Source organism: Triturus cristatus, chromosome 7 (assembly GCF_964204655.1).
Source record: "Triturus cristatus chromosome 7, aTriCri1.1, whole genome shotgun sequence".
Lineage (NCBI taxonomy): Eukaryota > Metazoa > Chordata > Amphibia > Caudata > Salamandridae > Triturus > Triturus cristatus.
The window spans coordinates 1,856,563,555-1,856,585,810 of record NC_140590.1 but is presented as its reverse complement, the minus strand read 5'-3'; the positions used below and the strand labels follow the sequence as shown (position 1 = coordinate 1,856,585,810).

General features: G+C 46.3%; 1 protein-coding gene across 4 annotated transcripts in view; it reads right to left on the bottom strand.

Annotated features, from left to right (window-relative positions):
- Positions 1–22,256, bottom strand: part of LOC146813470 (uncharacterized) — a 66,266-nt gene that overhangs the window by 5,204 nt on the left and 38,806 nt on the right. For all 4 annotated transcript variants that reach the window (XM_085620241.1, XM_085620242.1, XM_085620239.1 and 1 more), the window contains one exon: positions 17,337–17,474. In XM_085620241.1, the coding sequence (XP_085476367.1) occupies positions 17,337–17,474 (138 nt within the window). The remainder of the gene's footprint in view (positions 1–17,336; positions 17,475–22,256) is intronic.

Below are 22,256 nucleotides of genomic sequence, written 5' to 3'. Positions count from 1 at the left end.
GACAGGTACATCTGGTCAGATAAGGAAAGGAAATAGCATGTAGTTTACTAAAGCTAAACTATTCTAAATTAAACTGAGCAGCATATTCAAGGAACATGCAATGATTTGTGTTTACAATCATCACCTTACTATTGTTGACTTTGAAAACGCAGAATATTTGCATTAACTTCCTAATGGGTCTATTTTACATGCTGGACACATTTCAATCCACAGTGATACCTGGTTGTTAAAGCTGCTTAGACTGGAGCCCAACTGCATGAGATTCAGTGATTCAAGACTGGACAGCAAGCATCCAGTTGTGGATAATTCAGGTGTTTAACATCAGATTTGAAGGCCCCAACATTGCAGAGTTTGTTTTTTATTTTGAAACATTTTTATTGGATTTTAAGAAAATGTATGGCATTTAGTACAAAATAATGCAAAGTCCCGTAGTAACTGCGTACAACTGGTCGACACAACCCAGGAGTACTTTATAAACTCGCACTCACATATTCCTTTTTCGCACAGTTTGATATTGCTTTATAAATGTTTACGTTTTTGTCGTATTTCAGTAGCGAAAGGACTAATGAGATGATGGCTTTAATCTTCAAGATGCTTTTGAGAGCACCCCTGGAACAATAAACTGCGACCTGCCAGGTCATGCAGGGATCCAGTTCTTTTTTTTCCAGCAGTCCAGATTAGGAGGAGGGGAGTTCTTATATTTCACCAGTTTAGAAAGGCCTCCATTGGCAACAACCAGGCCAGCCCATAGATCACCATTTTGTATCTATTGGAGTCTAATACCGATTGAAAATGCAGGAATGCCCACTTAGATCCTCTTTCAGCTTCCACCCCTGCACCATTCCCAGTAAACAATGTATCCAGTCCCAAAAGGGTCTTTTTAGGTCTCGCCTAGCGTTGCAGCGCATGCGCTGCTCGCTCGGCGAGTCATATAGTGAGAGAGGAGATTTTAGAAGAGGACTGAAAGCCCCACCCATCATTTTCATTGGGTCGCGTCAGCCTTTATGCTAAACGCTGGCTTCCCATTGAAAATAATGCTTTTTGGCCACTGCCCTTTCTCCCTTTCGTCCGGCCCATCCGGACTGGCTAGTCTGCTTCAATGCTGTTGTGAAGCACTTTCTTATCTTTAGGGGGGGCCATCTGTTTCCAATTAGCATGGTCTTAGCGCAGCCATACGAATTAGAAACAGATGGCCCCCATAAAGATAAGAAAGTCTGCAAGCACTATCCTGCACACGGGAGGTCTCCTCGCTTCAGCGTCCCCCCCACCCTCGGAGCACATGTCTGCTCAGGCAGCCTCTCCTCGCTTTAGCCCCCGCCTCGGAGCACACGTAACTTGTTTTAACACACGGACACGAAAACAAAGGAAAACAGCGCTAATGGCCAATGAGTTTCTGTTAATCCGATTCCCAAGAATTACTGCCCGGGGAGGCCTGCAATGTTGCTATGCCTGCTTTCGCGGGAGCTCAGACAGGATGACGGGTTGTTGTTGGGAGGCCCCAGCTGCGGGCGGGGACACAGCGCTCCGGGCACCTGAAGTGTGAGAGAGACGCACCCTACTGGATGGGCGCGCAGTCTGGGTACACGTTTGGGTGCAGTAGCGGCCGGCGGGAGCGTACCTTCGGCTATCTGCCGGAGCAGGAGTGCACGGTAAGGGGATCTGTGCACAAACAACTCAGGCGTGTGCACTCGAATTGACATAAGCACTTCTGGGGCACTGGGCTGTTGACTGGAGTGTTCCTCCAGAGTTTATGACTGCAGAATATAAACTTGCGTACACAATATTGGAAACAGGCGGCAGTTGCGGCAAGGGTAGAACATTGGCTCAGCAGCAGAGGCTTCTTGGCACTTTAATTTGAATGGTAATAACAGAATCAAGAAACTTTCGAAAAGCGCGTCAAAAAGTATGAGTCGCATTAGTGCAGCAGCCGGTCCCTGACGTTTGCAATTTTGAACATGGCAGTTAAAGTCTAACTGGTTGCGGTGTGCATTTAAAGAATGTGCAGGGCACCAGCCGCAAGGGAACAGAGTGAGTGTGTATTTTGTTATAGAGTACTGGGAGGTGTGTTTTTGTGTGGACGCGCAAACAGCTGGGACTGAACAACAATGCCTGCTGGCAGCTCTCCAGTGATAAGTCACCGCTTATTATTTAAGCCACGCTCGAAATCGTGCCGATAAGGAACCATATGAAGCGTGATAAGAATCCTGTCACTTTTGTGTCACAGAAGCAGGCGGGCAAGTAACACTGGCAGGGATAGCAGCTGCCGGACACGGGATTGTGGACTGACCCGGGACAAGCGCTGGCGCACAATTGCGGGTAAAGTGAAGATGCGCATGAGGGGACCCTGCAGTGCAGAGGGGCCCCTGTGCATCTAGAGGCTACCAACCCCCAGAACTTTATATATATGGAAGGTGGCCATAAACTGCCAAACTGGTGAAGTGCAGGGTTGCAAAAGCGCCCCCTATAGCCGGAAGGTGGACGTAGACCCCTAAGCAGGTAAAGTGCCGCGGTGCAAGAGGCCCTCTAGGCATCTAGGTGCCCTGCTCCCTCAAATACTTTGTATACCTGTGGCGTGCTGTTATACTCATGTGCGGGTAAAATGCAGAGGTGGAGGGTTGGACCCCTCAGTGCAGGACTCGGGCATCAGAAGTCAGGGACAGTGTGTTACTCATCCCCCAGGTCTTTGCAAATCTGGGAGGCACTCTTTATTGAGTGCTGTCACTGCTAGAAGCAGGGCAATTATGAGACTGTGGCGGAAGTTCCAGGGGCCGTCCCGCAAACTGTGGCAGCTCCATGCGTTAAGCAGTTTTATTCAACTCTTAAAGTGCTCTTTGACTTGCTTTTGGAATCGTGGCCTCTCTGGCTGCGGTGTTTATTTCAGGGCAGTTTAAGGCTGCAGACAGTGCCCCTGGCAGTGTTTCACTTACATGTTTTTTATTGCCGAGTTATGTAACACAGATGTTCACGTCTGAAAGGGAGCGTGCTTTGTAGTGTAGAAGTAAGTATGTTCTGCTCTTCAGGAGCCTAACTAAGATTCTGTTTTTGTGTTTTTTAGAACAGTTGTTTTGAAACTGAGTAATCAGTACAATATTTGCTGGAAGTGGGGTTCTCATGGAAGTTTCCAGTTAGGTGTACTTCAAATCTTCTGCACCATCACCCTGCGACATGTGCCTTGGTTTCGGAAAGAGGCTCTGCTCACTGGCTTGAGCTGGATTCTCACAGAAATTGACACAGAGTGTGTTTTTACGTGTCAGGTTTCTCTCTCCAAAGATAATGCCGTGCTCAGTCATCACCTGAACACAAACCCTCCCCATCTTCCTTCTTCTACCCAACCAGTGCTTAATTAGAGCTGGGTTCTACCGTAAGCTCAGAAAATGTCCCGAAACCATTGTATGGCAGTAGAAAATATAAAATAACAAAAACCTGCTATTGAATGAGGTGCGCACCTCATTGTCCCCTCCCCTCTGCACTATTGATAACTGAGCCACTGGTCCAAATATACAGTAAACTCACACTTAAAATACAATCTTAATGGCCTTTTAAGTGAGTTTTGTGAAATAGCTCGACTGGGAAAAACAGCTGTTCATTCAGGATTTTTTGGGTGCGCAGGGGGTAAAAGACATTGACATTTACTTGATTAATGCTTCACGAAGAGAAAAAAACATTTTCAATGCCAATAGCTCAAAACAATGTCATTGTGAGACCTACTGCATTGTAAATGCTCGTTTAACATAGCCGTGTAGTGTGGAGAAAATCCCCCACCTCATTTCAAGCATTTGGGGGAGTGAGCATGGCCAAAATGCCACAACTTTCACTGGCTGAAATATACACGCTGTAGGTAATCATACTGGAATGTTCTGAACTATGATGCAAATTGCTATTTTGTGTGAGCCACTGACCCTTTCTACCATTCTTAGTCTGTATGGTTGCCTACATCCTTTCCCCATGTCTGCCTGCGAGTTTTAAAGGAATGTGGGCACTAAGGTCCATTAGAGGGAGGATATTTTGTGCGTTCCCATACCCCCCATCAGCAGTTTAGTTTCCAATGGATTAAAGACTTATATTTCACTCAATTCCCTCATATGGGGGAGTATAATGTGTCCAATTATCAGAAAGCATGGCTCTTATGCACTGTATTCATTTTGCAGATCTGTAAAGGTGCCTAGGACAGACACAGCCATCACTTCCGCCAACATGGATATCCCTATTGCATCCCGGCCATGGAATCCCTGTAACGCGTGGTCTTGCATCAACACATTTCTTAACCACAATGGGCCCTCATCATAGGGATGTTGATGGCGGGAGGTCCCGAGTGCTCTTCCCACCCTACATTAGATGGAAGTGTATGCTGGAATAGGTTTTTATTAATAATAACTAAGATTATACATATTGTAACTTAAGCAAAACTAATAACTGTTTCTCAGCACAATGCAAACATTTCATGTAGTACGAAAGAAATTTCATAAACATTGTTAACATAACTTGGATGAAAAGAAACCCAGATACAGCATGGATTTCGGCAACACCCATGGGTACTGGAACATTACCAATAGCATTGAGGTGCTTTGCAGTATTCATAAAAATAAAAAAACCAGATCCAACATGCTCGGTAATACCACCATTATAAATAAAGTAACCCTACTGTTAACAGATAAGGGAGTTTCTTCCTTCGGATCATGAATGTATACACAAAGCCCATTTTTCTGTTGTGTAATCGGGGTCACCACGTGAATCATTTAACAATTGATTGGAGGTTCAGATATTTTAAAGAGATCACAGACACAAAACCTACCGTGATGTCAGCAAATGCAGCAATTGCAATGTAGAGATCTAAAAAGAAACGAGGCTGTGAAGGAAAGGAGGGGGGGGTGGAAGACAAAATTGGCCGAGCTTTCATAATCTGGAGTAGTATAATCAAAAATAAATTTTCAGCAATGCCCAAGTCTCCTATAGCCATGGGCCAAACTGTCATGAGAATTTTGCAACCAGTGCAAATAGTTTCCTGTAGATCTGAAGATCCATTGTTGAAAAAAGGCCCTTGGTACAGGGTTATCCCTAAAGGTTTTGCTTCTTCCTCCTATTTTTTCCTGACCTGTTTGTGTTGGTTTTAGGACTCCAGGCATTTTACCACTACTGAACAGTGCTAAAGTGCATATGTTCTCCATGTAAATTGTGTTATGGATTAGTGTTTCCATGATTTACCTGTTTGATTTATGGTTCAGTCCCTAGTAAAGTGCACTGCGTGTGCCAGGGCCTGTAAATCAAATGCTGTTGGTGGGCTGCAGCACTGGATTGTGCCACCCACACAAACAGCCCGTAAAAGGTAACTCTGGCCTGCCATTGCAGAGCCTGTGTGCAGTCTGGTACTGCCATGTCAACTTGGCCAGTGCGCACACTTGACAGTCCCTCACCTTCCCTTACATGTCAGCCACCACTAAGGTAGGCCCACTGTACCCCCGTGGGCCGCATGCAGTATATATGAAAGACAGGACATGCCCAGGTGTGTGTGGCATGTCCTGATAGCAAATTACGGCCAATTTCGTTTTCGGCTATTGCAAGGCTAACTGTTCCCCATTGGACAGAATGGGGAGTTTGTTTATAACATCTTATAAATACAACTGGCCCGGGGAATTAGGTAGGAAAATAAAGTTTAGTATGCCTCAACTCAAACTCTAAAGATGCATCTTTTAGTGAAGGTGATTTTTACATTCTGTGTTTGAAAATACCACTTTTAGAAAGTAGGTATTTTCTTGCTCAGTCATCCCATGTGCCTCTGCTGGAATGTGGATTGCCTGTCTGGGTTTTGGATGACATAAGGCTGGGGAGCAGGCGTCTCATCAAATAGTCTAAAAGGGTACGGCAAGGGCCAATTGACCTGGGCTGGGCCTGGTCTGCCTCTGACCATACCGTCTCCACCTCCTGCCAGGAAAACACACCAGATAAGGCATAACTGGTTCTGGCTGGGCACAGACACTCTCTGCCTAAGAGATCAAAGGATTTTGGAATATAAATATGGAGGCCCAGACCCCTGAACTTTACAACTCTTTTGGACCAAGAAGACTGGCAAGAAGAGCTGGAGAAGCTTTGAGGAGGGACTACCACTTTGCTGTGTGCTTTGCTGTGTTGGCCTGCAGTGGCTGCTTTTGTCTTGGGCAGTGAAAGGACTGGACTGAACTTTCTGCAATCTACTTTTGTGAGTTTCTCCAAGGGCTTGAGGTAGAGCTTCAAGAAGTCTCAGGAACAACAAAGACTTCAAGCTCTTCTGCCCTCAGCACTGGGAAATGTGTGTTTGGTGCTGCAACAGAAGAAAAAGCAACCCAACGCCGTTTACAATGCCGCTGCCGACTTCGTGTCCTGAAGGCACCGCAGAGGGCACCACGACCCTGGTCTCACCGAGCCGCTGCCTGTACGTGACCTGTGGGCACCGCACTCCGCACCGCCATGCTTCACGACGACACCTTTGTATCCCAGATGACGCTCCACGGCGAAATAAACGCTGCTGCTTGCACCCTGGTTCGAGGGCATCGCTAGTAAAGTTACATGGCGCACCGCAGCATTGGCCTACCGACGACGGCGTCACGACTCCAGTTTGTCAGCCGACGACAGCGCTTCAGCAACGACTACGCCGATGCTTGCGCCGCGACGAGCACAGCATTCACTTCGCACTGCAACCCTGGTCCCACCGATGACGCAATCCGACGCCGCCATCGAGCTGCTGCTCGCACCGCGACCTGAGGGTACCGCGTGCTGCACCACGGCACTGCACACCGCAGCATTCGACGCCAGAGCTCCTGACTTCAAGAGGAGTTTGATCTGCAATGCGTGCGACTTCGAGGGCCCCAGCAACTCCTGCACCGAGCTCCAGAACCGACTCCTGCAGACGCTGTGCTTTCGGAAGCTCAACGAGAGGTCGCCGACACCCTGCATTTCGAAAAGGTACTGTTTGCGGGTCTTCCCGAGACCGTAACTGGCCAGCGACGTCGTGGTCAGCCAGAACTGTTTGGATTTGTTTGCTCACGACGTCGTTATAGACCCGGACGAAGCTATCGACATCAAGGAACAGTTTTTGAAGCATATTTTGATAACTGAAGATTTCTAAGTACTGCATTGAAGATTTTTACTGTTTTTGGTCTTGTCAAGTATATAAAAATATTGATATTTTTCTAAACTGGTGCTGTGTTCTTTTGTAGTGCTTACACTGTATTACTGTTGGTTATGTGCAAATGCTTAACACACTGCCTCTACGATAAGCCTGACTGCTCGTACCAAGCTACCAAGGGGGTGAGCAGGGGTTATTTTAAGAGTGTAACTCCCTTATCCTGACAAGAGTGATGGTTTCTGTCTGGCTTTGGCGCATGCCCTAGCCTACCAAAAATCCCATTTCTACTAACCATCATCGCGGAGACACATTTCAGTGGTAAAAACATGTCAGGGTTAGAATCTCAGATTAGATCATAGTTGTTAATGCAATTCTTGTTCACAGATCTTAATCAGGAGACAACAGAGTAGGCAAGTTTAATTAGATGATGAGAAGGTTGGTTTGATGGAAGCAGAATGGGACGAAACGATAGTAGGAATGGGAGCTCAGAGTCGAGCAGGGTGTGACGGGACATTAGATAGGTGGGAAAGGAAGGAATGGAAGAGGAAAAGAACAGAGTGAATGCCAGAATGAAAGGATAGCGATGGCAAGGCAGTAAAAGATTTGGAGGAGGGGTGGGGGAGATGTTGAAGGAGTGAGATGCAGAGTGGAGAGGTGTATGATCCTGTGAATGCACTCAGTAGACAGTAGGAGAGTCGGACATTATGACATATATACCCAACCGTGTGCATGCTTTCATTCCCCAACACACCATTGCCTTTTTTTTCTTTCTGTGTTTTGGGGGCCAGGGAGGGGGGGGGGGGGGGGGGGAGTGGTCCTCAATTTGTACAATGTTATTTAATTAAATCTAATCAGCAATGTCGCCAATGACGTCATTTAACATGTAATGAGTGATGCAATATGTGAGGTTATAAGCAGTGCATGATGTGGGTGCAAGTTACAGTTAACTGACTAAACTAGAACTGGTGTAGTTTAGTGTTTTTTGGGTTCTTAACTCTAGTTCTTGTCTCATTTCAACACCAAACTACAATGTCACTTTAACCTTTGTGTTTTAAATGAACTGCTGGGGTTCTAACCAAATTCTAAATTGGCCCAGCGCCCAATATTGCACTGGCAGTCAACACCCCCAGCAGCCCAAGTTTTTCTACCAAAATGTTACTATTTGAAAATTAGGGAGCTGTTAAGCAAATGGGAAGATGAGTTGGGTGAAGAAACAGCTATGGAAAGGGGATGATGTACTTATGCAGACGTCTCTCCAACTGTTTTTATCCTCTTTTAAAAATATGCTATGCCTCAAATTACTAAAAACAATACCTACCCTGACATTTAAACCACTGCTTTCATACGTGTATTAAAAACTCTAAGCTCATTTACTTCAGGCTGCTCCCCAGAAAAGGCTTTAAATTCAACTGCTCATATTCCAAATAAATGGCATTCAGGAATGCCTCACTTTTGTCTTAAATACAAAATGTTAGCGCTCTAGTTGTTCATTAGAACTCTGTTGAAGATTAAGTTGATCACTAGGGCGTTTACTAGCAGGCTGTTGCTATTAGAGGTACATGTTTGACTCTGCATGTCAGAATATTTTACTGACATGGACGACACAGATAATTGAGAACTAATGGAAAATGTGTCCAGATTTTAGCTTCTAAAACACAAACCATTTCTTTGACAAATAACTTTCCATTTTGTTTATTTACTGCAGTATCCTCTGTAGGAAACTCTTTCAGTTTTTTACTTTGATTCCATCAAGATGGCGTTCAGGTGTGCCACACGTTTGTCATAAATACAGAATGAATTTCAGAGCACTAGTTGTTCATTAATAACACTGCGATGAAGCTGCAGCAGAACACAGGGGTATCAACTGACAGGCTGGTGTTGAAGGTACATGTTCCACTCAGCATATCAGACTTTTTCTGACATTGATGAGGAAGAATTTAAAGAATTTATAGAAAATGTGTCCTCATTTCAACATTCTAGAGCACCAACCATAACTTCTAGGACAAGATGAGCACCCCAATTTCACCCATTTCTAAAGGAAACGGTTTCAGTTTTTTAGCTTTTATTTATATCAAGAAGGCATTCAGGTGTGCCACTCCTTTGTCAAATACAGAACGTAAGCGCTCTTGTTGCTCATTAGACCAATGTGGTGGCACTGCAGTGGAAGACTGAGGAATCCACCGACAGGCTGGTGGTGGCGTGGGAAGTACATGTTTCAATGAGCAAGCCAGGCTTTGTTCTCACGCTGAGGCGGAGGATAGCGCAAACTTAAGGAAAATGTGCTCCCATTTTACATTCTAGAGCACCTACTATATATAACTTTATGAGATCATGAGAAAACCGTTTTCTCTCAAACATGACATCCCAGCAGAGGATCAGCAATTTTCATAGGGTAACATCACTTTAGAGCATATTCACCTTTCATATGCGTTTTTCGTGACATTCAAAACAGGCTTTGACTACACTGCATTTCAATAGGGTCCATGTCTCAGAGTCCTGTAATGGACGCCCCAACATCTTGTCCATGTTGTGGCCAGCCAATCAATGGGTGGTCCCTTGGGAACCATCCCCACATGCCCCTGGAATTAGGGGACGCTCACCCAGCCCTCATAAATATTTTCAAAATTCATTTTCAGAACGCGGAGGCCATGTCCCCGAGTCTTACAATAGTTTACACAAAATATTGTTTCTATTGTAGCCAGCCAATCAAGATTGACCAAGCTCCTTTAAAATCATCCATCGGAGCAGATTGGTCACCAACAGTCCATACTTCACTAACACTTTCTAAAGTAGTACCCAACTCCTTCCACCTTCACTGGGCTGCCCTTTGATCATACCCCCTTGCTTTGCCCTGGGGTTCTGATCCCCAGCATGACTGTCTCATGTTTTGGTCATTGGTCATATTATGGACATTAAATGTTTTGTGCGCTCAACATCCTGTGATTCTCGGCAAATCACTATAATCTACCCGCGCTTAACAAAAATTAATCTGTAACAGAAATGGTGCTCATGTAAAGCACTCCGATACCGGATATCTTCGGGTCAAGACCGTGCAATATAAAATACTAACAAAAAATTCACTTGGTGTACAAGCATGGTTGATGTCACTTTGGAGATGTACTTGCAAGCAATGTTGCACTTCTGCCTTGTTTTGTTTCTTTCTTATCTCTTTCGTTTCTTGAAATTCAATAAAGAAAATTACAACAACAACAAAAAAATACCTTTCTGGAGGTTGACCTCTTCATTCATAACCCAAGCAGCTATTTGAATGCAAATTTCTTGAACACTACTGAATGGATTTAAAACTATGCAAGCAAACTCAGAGTTAAGTTCTAACTTTGTGCCCTACTTGATATAACTCCATTCAGCTGTGTTTTCTGTACAGGACAGCAAACGCTTAAGGAAAAAACAAACTCCCTCAGGTTGGAAAGCCCTGGAAGAGATATCTAATGCTTTAACATCAGACGCACGCCTGAATGAAACAAGGCACAGTAAGACGGTTAGTTTATAGGATAGTTTTTTAAGTGAGAGAGTTGAGTTTTCACCCCAATCAATGATTAATCTAAGGACGACCCTTACGTCCCATAAACTAGAATATTTGGGCAAAGGTGGGGTTAAACCCGCATACTTCTCATAATTTTTTTTAGTTAATAAATTTTGACCTACTGAGATACCATCTATTAAGCAGTTCTATAGACGTTAACGGTTCGATAGGCCAGAACTGACGCGAAGATTTCAGCCAAGAAATTGAGAACTTGGACTACATCAGTTGAAACGGGATCGTAATTCCGTCGAAGGCACCAACAAACCCATTTACGCCAAGCCAATCTATAAGCCTTCCTTGTTCCAGGTGCCCAGGATTCAGACATGAGTCTGAAAGAGCTCTCCGAAAGTCCCGGGAGCTGCCATTGTCTCCTGAAATCCTCCATGCCATCAGTGACATGAGTCCTTGAAGAACAAGGGGGTGACATTCTCCCCGAGGGTCTGTGATTATTTCTTCGAAGGAAGGAATGAGAATTGGAAAATCCACACTCATTTACAACATGATGGGGAACCAGGCCTGGGATCTCCATAGTTGGGTTATAACTACTACTATTTCCTTGTTTCTCTGAATTTGAAGGAGAAGACGTGGGAGCATGGCAAAAGGCGGGAAAGCATAGGGTCTCAAACCAAGCCATTCTGGAGGAAGGCGTCTATCGCCAAGGCCATGGGATCCGGTCTCCAGCTGAAGAAGTTGCGGAGTTGAGTGATTTCCCTGTTGAGTTTCCAGTTGCTGGAATCCTTGAAATTCCTTGAGAACCAGTCTGCTACCCCATTGTGCAATCCCGGAATATGTTCTGCAATGACTGAAATGCCTTTCTTGAGGCAGTACGCCCAAAAATTCTTGGCTAAATCGGATAGACCTTTGGAATGAGGACCTCCCATTTTGATCACGTATCTCACAGCCGATGCGTTGTCCATGCGAAGCATGACTGAACACTTCATCATGTTCTTGGTGAAGCTCTGGATTACAAAGGACCCTGCCAGTAGTTCTAGGTAGTTGATGTGAAGATCCTTCTCTCGGGGCGTCCAAAGTCCCCCCCGTTGAAGAGTTGCCACATGTGGCACCCCAACCCTCTAGGCTGGCATCCGACTCTATTATTAGGTCCGGATCCTGCCCGAAAATTGCTCTCCCGTTCCATGCTTCGGCATTTCTCAACCACCAGAGTATTTCTTTCCTGGAATCTTGATCCAGGGAAACTAGTTGGGAGTAAGATGGATTCGTCCTGAGGGCTTTGGCTTTGAGTCTCTGAAGGGCCCGATAGTGAAGAGGACCCGGATAGATAGCTTGGATAGTCGAGGACAATAAGCCCAGAATCCTCGCTAGACTACTTAGGGGAAAGTGGTGAATCTTTAGAATCTTCCTCAACTCCTTCCTGAGTTTCCTTACCTTCTCTCCTGGGAGTTTTAACTCTGCAAGGACTGTATTTACCGAGAAACCCAGGAACTGAGTCTCTTGGCTTGGAGTTGTTAGCGATTTTTTGACATTTATAACGAATCCCAGATGTTCCAAAATCTTTATGGCAAAACTTGTGTGTTGGGAAGCAACCTCTTTGGACTGAGCCATTATTAAAATATCGTCCAGGTAGAGTATTAGTCTTACTCCTTTGCTTCTCAGCCAGGCAGCTATTGGGCGAAGGACCTTGGTGAAGGAAATTTATGTTTTGGTACCCCCTTCCCCTTTTATTGCATTTCCAAGGCCTAACTTTCGTTGGTTGTGAAATAGTCTTGTATTTAGTTTTGTTTGAGCTTTTCTTTTTAATATTGTAGTCAGAAGGAGCCAGTTGACATGCCCTCTGTGATACTTTGTAGACGGAGGATCGGTGGAGCTTCTGGCAGCGAGTTGAGATATTGCGGTTACATCTGTGGAGCAGAAGCTCAGGTTCCAGGACCTCATGCACATAAAGCTCGGAGAAAGCCTAACGGGGACAAAGCTGTTTGCAATGGGACGCAGTCACTTGCTCTCAAGCCGTGCAAGCAAGACTATCTCCTGACAGGTTGAGAGTGGTCGGTCGAAGACAGATAGGGTCATAACTGGTACGGATTTAGGGTCTGAATTAGATCTCAGCGGATGGGCTACTCCATCACAACAGTGACAAATATTTATTCCGCCTAAATATAAATCCCGTAGGATATAAAGGGATTTATATTTCAGTGGATGGGATATTCGTCGTCCTTTGTGAAGGAGTAACCCATCCGCCGAGATCTAATTGAGGCCCTTACTCTGGAGCCGCAGCTGCTACAGCTAACAGAGGTGTAGTGTAACATTAGTACTCTGGATGTTTACCTTTGGAAAAGAAGAAGCAGCAGCTGTAGTTAGTCACTGGGTAACCGAACATCATGGAATGCATACCCTACATGGGGTCGGTGGACACCAATGTAGTAGGGCTTAGGTGCAAACAAGAAAATGAATGCCTCACAGCAGTGGAATTGTTTGTCCACCTTAGAGCGGGAAAGGTGCCACCCTAGAGATATAAAGCAGATACCACAGGGTCACTGTCTGCTTTGTCACAACATGGTGGACAACAAAGTTGTTGGCAATACCAAAGGAGGTTAGAACGAGCCATTAATAGTATTGCCTATTAGGTTGCAATCACCATCACTCCATTTCAGCAGAGCCTCGCGCTCTGGTTATAGCCATTACGCATCGAGCGGAGCATTCTACATGACCTGCAGCCAGAAGAGCTGCTCTATGAAGTAATATACAAATGGTTATGGTACCGAAAAGATCATAAAAGGGTTAAAAGACTCACCATAGAAGCCAACTTGCAGCAACCGATGTAAGTGCAAGCACCACAGTAGGTCTGCTTTTAGAGCACCGGCATATCCTGCAAGTCAGAAAGGGAGTCAAGCACTGAAGCAGGGGCCATCAAGACCTTTATTAGAGGCACTTGGACCAAACCATTAACCAATGGCAGCATTTTGATGGTTGAACGAATGTGAAAAGAAAAGAATTGTGCAGGAATACTGTTAAAAGGGGTGGAAAGAGATATTAGGAGAAGACTATGACTATTTTGAGGTGCAGAGTAATGAGTGTGCGGGTGAGGGGGCCTAGTTTGAGCGCTAGTCTAGCTCCTGAGTTCTGAATGGTCTCGTTAGAGGAGCAGTAATCCAACTTGCTGGCAAGGAGGGCTTGGGAGACAGTTCCTGGGGAGCCATTGGAAAGTTTTATTGAGCATCTCGAGTGTATAGGAGCAGGAGGCGTAGACTGAATTTGCTTGGTCATGGCGAGCCTGTTGTCCATTACTATTCCGAGGTTCTTTGCGTGGGTTGCCGTGTGGGGCCAGGATCATCAGGACAGCAGATGGAGTCCCAAAGCGAGGTGTCTGTGCCCAGTATTACCCCCGTTTTGCCTGTGCTTAGCTTGAGGCAGTTATTTTTCATCCATCTGGGTCATGCAGCTGGAGAAGTTGGTGCAGCTGTTTGGTGTCTTGCCAGAAAGGAGCGGGTGGGCCGTGTGTCATTTCCACAGGATATGACATGGAGTGTGTGGACACAGATTATACTGGCATGAGGGGCCATGCAGCAGTTGAAAGGGTGGGGCTGAGCAAGGAGCCCTTTGGAACTCAGCAGAGAAGGTTGGCAGCAGCCGAGGAAAGGAAGCTAAACTGACCTTCCTGTCAAAAAGGAGCAGATCGTAGGACCTTGTAGGTTTCGTGCCATCTTTAGACACAGTTGGGGTGGGAGACTGTCGAACGTAGCGGATAGATTCAGTAGGTCGAGGGCAGTGGTGTCTCCTCTGTCCATAATCAGTCGGATGTCTTCTGTAGTGGCAATGAGGGCAGTTTTGTGCTGTGGTTAAGCCTGAATCCAGATTTATTAGTGTTGAAGACGTGGTTGTCATTCAGGTGGGTGGCTAGAAGCTGGTATAGCCTATTTTCCAAGACTTTCTCCATATAGGGTAGCAGGAAGATGGGTCTATAGCTGGCAAACATTTTTGGATTAGCTGAGGGGTTTATTGATGCAGAGGAGGGTACTGTGGAGTGTTTCCAGCCGTCTGGGAAGGTAGTCACATTGATTGATTTGTTCAGAATCAGGGTGAGGCCTGCATTTAAGGGGTCCAGTCCTTGGGTAAAGATGCGGTGGAACAGGGGTCCGAGGGTGCTCCTGGTTATATGGACTAGTGGTGATTGTGAGCCAGGTGGTCAGGGGTCAGGGTGGTCCACTGGGTGTTCGTTGTGATGGGCAGGAGGGCTGCAAAGGTGGATTGGTCCGGTTGGGGCCTGGTTGCTTGTGATCTTGTTGCTGAAGGGGAGGGACACCTGGGAGCAGAGGTCTTGGAAGGGGGTGACTCCAATTGAGCTTGTTGCTGGAGTGGTGACATTTCTTTATGACTGTAAAGATTTCCTTGGCTCTGTTGGTTCTGCTTAAGTGTGGCGTGTTTGGTAGCTTTGATAAGCTAGTGGTAACCCTCTGAGGATGGATCAGTAGGCGATTTTGTTGGTGTCGTCCTGGCTTTGTCTCCATCTGCATTCTAGTTCCTTGCAGTGGTGTGTGGCAAGACTGAGCTCTTCCATATACTAGCTCACTTGTGGTCTGGTTCTTGAGGCTGGGGTAGATTGTATAGGAGGTAGGGTGTAAGCGCAGGTGGTGATCCAGGCACTGAAGTTGGGGGTGAATCTGGGGAGGTTGTGGTAGTCTTGCGGTTGGTGTTCTGGGCCAGGATTCTTCTGAGATTTGGTTACAGTCCCGTCAGGAGGATTTGGCAGTGGTATTTCTGCAATGGCATAGGATGGGTATGCTGAAGTGGACAAGGGTGTGGTTGGACATGATGATCAGTGTGGGCTTGTCTGCTGCGATGTTGCTGAAGCTGCTGGTGAAGATGAGATCCAGTAGGGGTCCGGCAGAGTGTGTGCAACTTTCGCCTTTCCACTCGCTGGGCGAGTGCGGGGTTCGACAGGTCCACTAGAAGGCTGGTCGAGCAGGGATAGGTGTTATCCTCCAGGTGGTAGTTGAGGTCGCAGAGAAAGATGTAGGTGCTGGAGCAGAGTATTCCGTGGTGGAGTGTTACAAAATCTGCGATTATGTTGCCAAAGTAAGCGCGTCCTGGTGGGCGGTAGATGAGGGTGCCAGTCAGGGTGTCTTTGGCAGGGATGAGAAGGCTTAAAGTCAGGTATTCCATGCTGCTGGTGGTGTTTTCCAAGGAAGTAAAGTATTGGATGGATTCCTTGAAGATGATGACAATTCCTCCTCTGGATTTGTTCTTCCTGTTTTGTGATCTTATATCAAGGTGGGAATGTTGTGGTAATCAAAGCAAACACAAGGAGAGGATGGACGGAGCACTGAAACTTGTCAGACACTCACCCCCAGTCACAGATCTGGGTTGAATCCATCATGGTTCTTTAGCTGTCTCAGTCACCATTCTTGGGGCATGGGCAGAGCCTTGTCCCTGGCCCCCGGTGAACAGACCTATAGTGTGACGCTACCACCCTGACCAGCCTTCCTAAAGCAACACCAGACACTGGAAAGCTTGGTAGTGCAGGTACCCAGGAAAAAGGTCAACCCAATGCTTCCCCTACCACTGGACCGAGAATCCAAGCGCATTGAAACGTTTGGAAAGTGCATGTTCCCCTCAACCAGCTCGGCTTTATGATTCGACAATGCCAGCTGCCTACTGGGTCACCATACACATGCTCTTTGGGACTCTTTCGCTCTGGTTCAGCCTGCTGTGCCAGATGACTTGATCCCCAGCCTTACGCAAGCCATTCAGGATGGACACAATACAGCAAAATGTAGGATTCATTGTGGGCCGGATATTAAAGATTGCCTAGGTCGGAAACGAAGGCCTGTCAGGCTAACGGGGGGCATAGGGATGGTGTCATCATCAGAAGTAGGAACTGGCTGCGCTAGAAGTAAAAGGCCTCAACCCCCACTATTGGCCTAAGTAGCTCCAATGTACTCCGTGGCATGTTGTTTCAGGGATACAACAGGTATGAAAGAATCAGGTTGTTCAGCATTGAAGGATTTGTTTATACATGTTCTACGTAAATGAATGAACCCGATACGTGCTGTGGGGTCCATTATTTCCGATACGTAACATTGTGCTTTATAGTACCCAGGTGTGGTGATGGGAACAGTGTCCAGGCAGAGATGGAGCATGGAAGTAAAGGGGTTTCTAGTCCTCACTTTGAGACAGAAGGACATTCTTTACAAAAGGCTCAACCTCTGCAGCTTCCAACCAGCCAGAGCTCAGAAAACATGTGGGGCCTACAGTAAACCCTGTTACCCCCTCCATGCCTCAGAGGAAACAATAATTACAGCATCAATGGCCTCACAATGGGAAAAATGGAATGGAGCTCTCCTCCTTTTCTGTCCTTGATGTATGCATGTATGATTAACATGATACACCATGTGGTGCAAAGACTGATCAATGTATAGGTTTCCAGAGAAACTGTAAAATTACTATATTACTTACAAAAAGTGATTCCCGAGGCGTGACATGCAGAGATGTGGCATTTCTAAATCACTACCCAATAGACCAGTGCAATTGCTCTGCAAGGGGCAAACCCACCGATAAGTGCTTTTCATCCTTCTGATGCCCTGAAAATCCAGATGCAAGTCCATGGGAAAGGGGCCTAAAAAACCCACACAGCAAGTGGTACTGGCATAGGACCAAAACAGTAAAGTTTTAATCATGCATTTGTTTTATCAGAATAATACTTGTTCACTTAAATTACATACAACTAATCTCACGTACCAAGGTTCACAATGACCAGCCGTCCGATGACACTGTCATGGTTCTGCCCGGGGAACACAGAGTTGGGATGTCGGAGCTGGATGCATTTGACCACGGCAGCTGGCAGATGGTCCTTTTCTGTTGGAAGGTATTGTACCTCTGCAATGGAAAGACACAATGCAGATAGAGTTATTACTTCATTTTATGATTTGGTGTGTAGGCAGAGCAGCTAAAGTACTTTTGCTGAGCTGGAAACTGTACAGTCTTTTCTGTAGATTCTGGGGCAGTTAATGGCCACAGGGCATTGTTGGCATAGAGGAACACTAGACTCTCAAGGGGTAGTGGAGTCGAGCAGCGAAGGACTACTACAGTAGGTGGGATGTGTAGAAACACAAATACAGAATGGCACGAGAATAACTTTCATTAGAACCAATGGCACTTCTTGGAAAATAACTAGATCTTTATTTACAGCTAGAGATAGAGGCACAAAACAGAAACATTACCCCTGAGCCAATTTTACAGTTTATGGGCTAGGGATTAGATTTATACAGAATAAGGTCCCCCTATGGCCAACTTTACCCATGGGCGAAGAGTTTGGGTTATCTCAACTCCTGTGAACGGTTGATATTGGCCAGAAGTTCATAAAAGAAGGGGCACTAGCTCAGGTGTACTTGGCAGACTTTGTAGGACAATATTGTTTATGTACCCTGAAACAGTGAATAAAATAGGACGGTAGACAGATGGCAACAAGTCTGAAAATTGTCATACATCTGCCCTAGGCATTAGTTTCTAGGCATTCTTAGGTGAAAGGTTGGACACATTTATTGTTCACTATACAGGAGAAAAAGAACTGTATGCACCGCAGAGGTTTCTTCTCAAAATGTCACCAATAAAATGTGCTTTTATGTTTGTGCCATACACTGAAATTGATTGTGCAAAAAACATTTTCTACTTCTCTAAAACACAGTCTTCAAATGCGGATACTAGTTTCTGCATGTTTTCAACGCATTGACATGCAACTTTTATTTGACATTACTGAACTCTGAGATTTTAGAGCTGTCACAAAAAACATTGTTTACAAAATTAGTACAAAACGTGCTTACCAAAAATATAATGTTTTCAATGTCTCAACTATTACTCTCAATACAGACTTACTTTTCATCCAGGACAGACACAAACACAGCTAACCTTGTTCTACTGAGCTGAAACTCTAAACTAGCTAAAAAAAATAAAAATACAGAACAGAATATAACCAGGGCAATGCACGGCCCTCTATGAAGTACTCAATACGTCCATTACTTACTGATAATGGCATTACTCCTAGTCCTACTCCCTCGTCTTCCTTTTTAACCCATGAGGCCCTCTGCCTCCATCAAGACCCACCCCCAGCCTATAAAACCCCCTCCAACCCACCACCTCCTGTACGTAAACAAGCTGAGTCTAGAACTCTGTTGGACTGCACTGGGAAGGCAGGAGGGACCGAGAAGGAAGGCGAGGGAGTAAGACTAGGAGTAATGCCTTTTTCAGTAAGTAAAGGACGCATTACCTCCCGTCCCTCCCTCGCCTTCCTTCTTAACCCAGGAGGAAATAACCAGCAAAAACAGAGACGGACAACTGAGTGAAGAAGACCACCAAATTAATAATGTGCCCAAACCAAATACAATCCTTAAATCCTTCATAAAGGGCAAGACCCTATGGCCAACAACATTATCCAAATGTTCCAGACCAGCAATCCGATAGTGGCGGACAAACGTGGAAGGAGAAGACCAAGTCGCCGCCCTACAAATCTCCACCACAGAGGTACCCTGTAATTCAGCCACAGTAGCCACCATACTGCGCGTAGAGCGCCCCTGCACTCCCACTGGAGGATCCACCCCTTTTACCTCGTAAGCCAGAAGGACCATAGCCTGAATCCAACGACTCAAAGTAGTTGTGGGCGGTTTCTCCCCTTTCCTAGCGGGACGAGAACTCACAAACAACGCCTTCCCCTTCCAGAAGGACTCCACCACTTGCAAATACCTCAACAAAGTCCGTCACACATTCAACCTGTGTAAATGACAGTCCTCAGCCGAGGAAAGATCAGGACAAAACTCAGGCAAAATCACCTCCTGACTGAGCTAGAAGGCTGAATTAACCTTAGGGACAAAAGACAGAACCGGCACCAGCACCACTCGGTCCAAAAAGACCTTGCAGAAAGGATACTTACAGGACAAGGCCCCAACTCATCCAACCTCCTAGCCGACGTGATGACGACCACGAAACAAGCCTTGCAAGTCAAGAGTTTCAACTCCAGCCCCTCAAGGGGCTCAAAAGGAGGACCAGACAGCACATCCAAGACCAACTGTAAATTCCAACCGGGAAAAGAACATCAGGCCGAGGACAAAGATTCAAAAGACCCTGAAAAAACAAGGCATCAGCCCCCCCCCCCCCCCCCCCCATCATCCAGCAAATTGCATCAGGAGCCCTTAAACGCCCGAATGGCCGCCCACTGCACCCATAGTGAAGCAACCAACAAACCCTGCTGATCCCTATCCTGCAGGAACTGTATAACCAAAAAGCCGTCAGCCACAATAGGATCAACCTCCTTATGAGAACACCAGGCCAAAAAAGCCCTCCAATGCCTGGTATAAGAGAGAAGCGTAGAGGACTTAGGAGAAGCCTGCAAGGTCACAGCCAACTGTTCAGGGACCCCCAAACAGGTTAAGCCCATCCGCTCAACCGCCATGCAGTCAAGTGCAACTTCCTTAAGCCGCCCATGGGAAGAGCCAGAAAAACCACTGGAGACGGAACTACAGGATGGACCCACTCCAGGTCGCACCTCAAGTCCAGGAGAGAAAACCAATTCACACCAGTCCACCTGGGTGTAATCAACACCACCTGGGCCCGCTCCCTCTGGACCTGAACCAAAAAAGCTCTGACCAGCTGGAATGGAGGGAAAGCGTAGAGCAGGCCCTGAGGCCAAGGACAGGTCAAACCTTCAATTCTCCACGCTCGGGGACACCGACCCAGAGAACAAAACCACCCCACTTTGGGCATTACCCGGGCCCACAAACAGGTCCCCCACGGGAGGCCCCAATGAACTACCAACTGACTGAACAAACTGGGAAGCAGGGATAAATCCTTGGACGAGAGAATGTCCCTGCTCAACAGATCAGCTTGTACATTCTCCGCCCCTCGAATGTATAGTGCAAACAGCCCCAGAACCCAGTCCTGAGCCCACAGGAAAATGTCTCTGGCCACCAAGTTCAAGTATCTGGACCTGTTCTCTCCCCCCCCCCCCCCCCCCCACCTCCCCCCACCTCCCCTTGCAGGTTGACATAGGACTTTGCCACTAGATTGTCCATCTGAACCACCACCATCTGCCCCCGTAGAGAATCCTGAAATTGGAGCAGAGCGAGCCAAATCGCCCGTAACTACCTCCAGTTCGAAGACATCCGGGAGACCCACAGAGACCAGCACTCCTCAACCTGCTCAGATTACAGTCACGCCCCCCAACCAGACAGACTGGCATCCCAAGTCATCACCAGCGGGGGCGACAACGAGACACCGACCAGGAGATGACGCTGGCAGAGCCACCAGGAGAGGTCTTCCCAGACATGGTGAGCACGGTTCCCAATAATGCGCGCGCCCGCACGCACTTCTATACCCCCGAGCGCGCAGTGCCATGTGTGGAGCGCGCACAGACGGCACATCCCGCGAGAGTATTCGCGCCGCTGCCACTTTTAAAAGGCGCGCAGTGCGAACAACGGGCATTTCAAGATTGCGGAGGACAGCGGCGAAAGGAGGAGAGGTAAGTGTGATGATGTGGCCACTTATTGTTCTTTTGTTTTCTGCTGTGTGTGCTTTTGTATTCCCCTGAAGTGCACGCACTGTTTGTTTGCTGTATTCTTTTATTAGTAAAGCGAGGCTGCGGGGGAGATTGTGTGCTTTTATTTAGGTATTCTTGTTAATTCCAGCCCCTTCACGAGCTGCGATTAACATGAAAACTTAAATAAAATCACAACAATCTCCCCCATAGCCTCGCTTTACTACCAAAACAATACATCAAGTCTGCAAACAAGGCAGATTACCCTAAAAAGCATTCACCAGGTTTTTAAACTTGTTGTATTGTTTTGAGCAGGCAGCCACGAACACTGCTCCAGGGTGAAGGACGTGCTGGATGGTAGCTTAGCAGGCAGCCGCGCTCCGCATTCCTTGTGCTTCGTGTCTCGCTCTCCCCAAGCGATGAGGAGTGGCTGCAGTGTTGTTTTAAGAATTTTGGGGGTCCTGGGCCAAAGATATTTTGGAAACATTCAGAAAGTTGGCATAGGAATGCATTCTGCCCGTTGGCTTGGGGTTTGTGGCTCACATTGTCATGCTTTCTATTTGCTGGCTTTATTTGCTTTAGGCTGTCAAGCTTGAGTTTGTCTCTCCCGTTGCCCAAACTTTGATTACTGCATTCTTCCACAAACTCACTTCCTGTAAACAGGTCTTTACATCTTGGTCTTATCTTGTCACATTTGCAGTGCATTCAAATGTCAAGCTCTCACTTCAGAGAGGGGTTTGGGGTTTACTTTTCTTTCTCTAACTTCAAAGTGAGAGAATGTATGCGACATTACTGCTGGGCATCCATGTAAGAGAAGAGGGTGTAGGATTTTTTTTCCTAGCACATAAATGAACGGTCCTGATTTTTCAAAATAGATTAATATCAGTAAAAATTAAACAATTCTTTTTTATTCTAGAGTGTGCTGGAAACAAATATTTGAATTTGATAAAAACACATCGATACACTAGATGATGACTTATGCACACATTGTTTGTGTGGAGTTTTACCCCATTTTGGTATAAATGTAATGCTCATTTCAATTGAAAATATGTTGTCTGTAAGGGTAGCATGCTACCACACCATTCATACTCCACTTTACACCACTCCACTTTTCTCTATGTCCTACCACTCTGACA